The sequence below is a fragment of the Chrysochloris asiatica genome, unplaced genomic scaffold, assembly GCF_000296735.1.
Source record: "Chrysochloris asiatica unplaced genomic scaffold, ChrAsi1.0 scaffold00013, whole genome shotgun sequence".
NCBI lineage: Eukaryota > Metazoa > Chordata > Mammalia > Afrosoricida > Chrysochloridae > Chrysochloris > Chrysochloris asiatica.
In genome coordinates this window covers 17,845,288-17,848,942 of record NW_006408531.1, presented here as the reverse complement: position 1 = coordinate 17,848,942, position 3,655 = coordinate 17,845,288, and the positions used below count along the sequence as shown (strand labels likewise).

General features: G+C 40.9%; 1 protein-coding gene across 1 annotated transcript in view; it reads right to left on the bottom strand.

Annotated features, from left to right (window-relative positions):
* SLC2A12 (solute carrier family 2 (facilitated glucose transporter), member 12) overlaps window positions 1-2,122 on the bottom strand; it is a 75,978-nt gene extending 73,856 nt beyond the window's left edge. Inside the window, exon 1 of the mRNA XM_006834718.1 lies at window positions 2,011-2,122. Coding sequence (XP_006834781.1) covers window positions 2,011-2,122 — 112 coding nt within the window. The remainder of the gene's footprint in view (window positions 1-2,010) is intronic.
* Between the last annotated feature and the right edge of the window lie 1,533 nt (window positions 2,123-3,655).

Here is a 3,655-nt window from a genome sequence, read left to right as displayed (position 1 = left end):
TCTATCTATCTATCTATCTAGTTGTTGATAAGTGCTGTTGAGTCACTTCTGACCCATAGCACCCTATATAGAGTTTCTGAGGAGCAGCTGGTGGCTTTGAATTACTAACCTTCTAGTTTGCAGTCCAGTGCTTATCCTACAGCACCACACCAGGAGTCCATATGTAGGTATTATGCATTTACAAATGTATATACTAATGCACATATAATTGCCTTGCACCAAAGAATGCTTAAGATTATTTTGTAAAACTTACAAAGGAAATAATAAAACTTGTATTCATGTAAATACAAATTCTATACAGCACAGATCAAAACTGTAGTCATTTGAGATTTTAGGGACACGTTTAGATTTCTTCTTCTATATAATAAATATTCATTTAAAATTAAATTGGAAGAATCCGCTCTAGTGTTTATCCATCCATTATTTCTTTGCAACAATATAATCATTTTAACTGAATTTTGTTGCTTATATTCAACCTTTGGTAATGTTAATTACATGTTCTTTTCCTTGGGTAATTATGGCCTTATACAGTATAAACCACTAACAGTATATTGTGCTTTTAAAACCATTATCAAGATGGAATTAAGCAAATTTTAGTTAGTGCCACAAGGCCTCTCCTGGACAAATTTCCTTCCCATTTCCTTCGTGACATTTTCATAGATGCTACTTGTGTTCAGTTAACCCTTTGTTGACATCACATCTTAGCTGACTCTGTAGTCAACCTTGCAGTTCTGGCTGTCAGAAATTTAGAGACAAGAACTTTACAACTCTTTCTCTTTATCCCCAAATGTGTGTTCCCTTGCCTGCTCATAGGAGACTTAGGAGCTTGCGCCAGTAGGCATACTTGGGGAAGGGGGTAACCCTGCTTAGGAGAGGGCTCCTAAGGAAAGATGACCCCAGATATTCACTCTTGTCTAGAAGAGGAAAAGCAAGAGAAGGCAAAGCAGAGAGCAGGACACAGAAAAGTGTCTGGCAGTTTCTCATGGAAATGTACCCCATGATTAGATGGGGTAGGGTTTGAAGTAGGAAAGAGAAAGTTATGTGTATTTTACTTCATTTAATATGAAAATTAGTTTCTATTCCTTTGAGAAGAAATGGAATGAATAGCAATAGGCAGCAAAAACCATGAGTGTGTTCGTGGGAATTCCAAGTGTGGAACTGAAGGGAAACATTTGGCTTAACAAAAAAGTAACTGAAATGAATGAAAACTTTTCCAAATTTTACTTCTGCAGGGAGTAAGTATTAAGCAAACCTTAGCTCAAATAGTCACTTTTAGGGAAAGTGGGGAAAAGTGAAGCAGACATTTCAGGCTCTGAATGCGCTCAGATCCATCTCAAACAGAAGCTAGACGTTTTAAAGAGCAAGTTGTGGTCATTGGTTATTCTAAAAAATAATGATTACGTAACTAATAGTTTTATGTTATGTTGTAGGTATGTTTTGCTGTTGTTGTTAAGTGCCGTTGTTAAGTAGGTTCCGACTCATAGTGACCCCGTAATTTCCAAGGAGCCGCTGCTGGGCTTGAACTGCTGACCTTGTGGTACAAACTGACCTTGCGGTCCAGTGCTTATCCTACAGGACCATGCCAGGGCTACATAGCTTACATAAATTTCTGACTTTAATGATGGTGGTATCTTGTCTGTTTTTGCTATTGTGTGCCAAAAAATGAAGACGTATGCATAAGCATGTGTGTGTTTGCACATGGGGCAAGCTTGCCGGCCAACCTTTCCAAAATGAAAACCAGATTTATGCCCTACATTCGGTAAACACAGTGGATGGGACCTGTCACACCAGTAGGAGGTGTGTAACTTGTAGTTCTGAACACATAAGGTCAAAACAAGACTTCATCAATCAGTTAATTCACTCTTTGTCACTCCCTTTCCCACCAGGTCCTGTCCCCTCTTTCATGCCTTTAGCACACTCTCTCTCTCTCACACACACACAAACACTCTCTGTCTCTCTAATGGAGCGCTCTCCTTTTCCCTCCAGTCCTCGCTGGTATTCTCACTTTACCTCTCGAAGAAGCCGGGAGAGGATGCACTCCGCTGCCGTTAGCTTCCGTGGCTCGCCCCTTGTGAGTGAGGAGATGGGGGCCGTCAGCGTTTTCAACAGGTAGCATGGCCATGATCCCCTAAGCACCAATCCATCCAGACTTGACCCACAGATAGGAGTAGTCACGTTCTCCATGGTAGCATTTTAAAGAAAAGAGAGGAGGAAAAAATAAATAAATAAATAAAACTTCAGGCCCAGGCAATGTGATTTGTGACCAACTTTGTTTCTATTTCCGAAGGCTTTGCCCTTTTCGGTGACACAGGCTGTTGCTATTCCAAGCAGCCTATCACAGGCAGTGGGAGGGCCCTATCTCGGAAGGGTTGTTTTTGCCTTCAGATGCAGAGTTGGAAGCAAGGGGTTAAAAGAATTGGGGACTAGCTCTTAGACACAGCTTTTGGCCATTAGCTAGGGACAGCTCTTGTTTGCCTGCACATTTGAAAAGAGGCAGAGGAAAGAAAGCAGGCAGATTTCAATGCAAGCTGAGAGTGAGGGCCCAAATACTCACAGATGGTATCAGTTAGTCTTGCAAAAAGAAGGAAAAGTCCGTCGATTTTTCAGCGAGACTGTTAATTCTAGAATCGTGACACAGCTAAAACAAAACGTAAAACACCTTTGTTTCAACCTGATTTGGGTCTACGTAAATGCGTTATAGATACTCTCTCTGAAGGCTTTCAGACAAGTCAAGGCCTGAGACCAAGAATATACAAACTCAGAATGCTCAGAGTCTTTAGACTTCTATGATCTTGGTAGTGGCATTTATTGATGCATAATTGTCTTCAAGAGAGGAACCAACCCTGAATCTTCTGTCAGATGGTATACTTGCTGGGTTAGAGAACATATAAAATGACCCACTGTGTGCTGGCCATGGCATCAGAAACAAAAGGAGGGCATGTCATGAAGGGAAGGATTTTGTTTTTTTTTCTGATTTGTGAATGTATTTCTATAAAAGATCTTACACAGTGATGACATTTCCCCCTAAGTTATATATTTGTTGTTGTTGTTGTTAAATGCTGTCCAGTCGGTTCTGACTCATAGCGACCCTGTATAGGGTTTCTGAGAAGACGGTGGGTTTCTACTGCCGACCTTATGGTTCACAATCCAGTACTGATCCTACAGTGCCACATCAGGAGTCCAGTCATCTAACTAGCATATAAAATTTATTGAAAATCCTATAGAGCAAATGTACTCTGCTTAGAAAATCATTAACAGTAAACACTAAAATGTATGGGGGATTTATTATATGCCAGGAACGGTGCTAAGGATATTAACTCACATGATTCACTGGAGGCTAAGTAACTTGCCTAAACAGGAGCCTGGTGGTTCAATGATTAAGCTGCTAACCCAAAGATTGGCAGTTGGAACCCATCAACTACCCCACAAGTGAAAGATGTCCGTCTGCTTCTGTACAGATTTACTGTCTTGGAATCCCTACAGGACACTTCTATTCTGTTCTGAAATGTCAGTATGAGTTGGAATCAGCTCAGCAGCAATGGGTTTTTTAGTTGGCACTATACGGTAAGCACTAAGGAGCTCTGGTAGCGTAGTGGTTATGAATCGGGCTGTGAACTGCAATGTCAGCAATTCGAAACTACCAGCTGTTATGCGG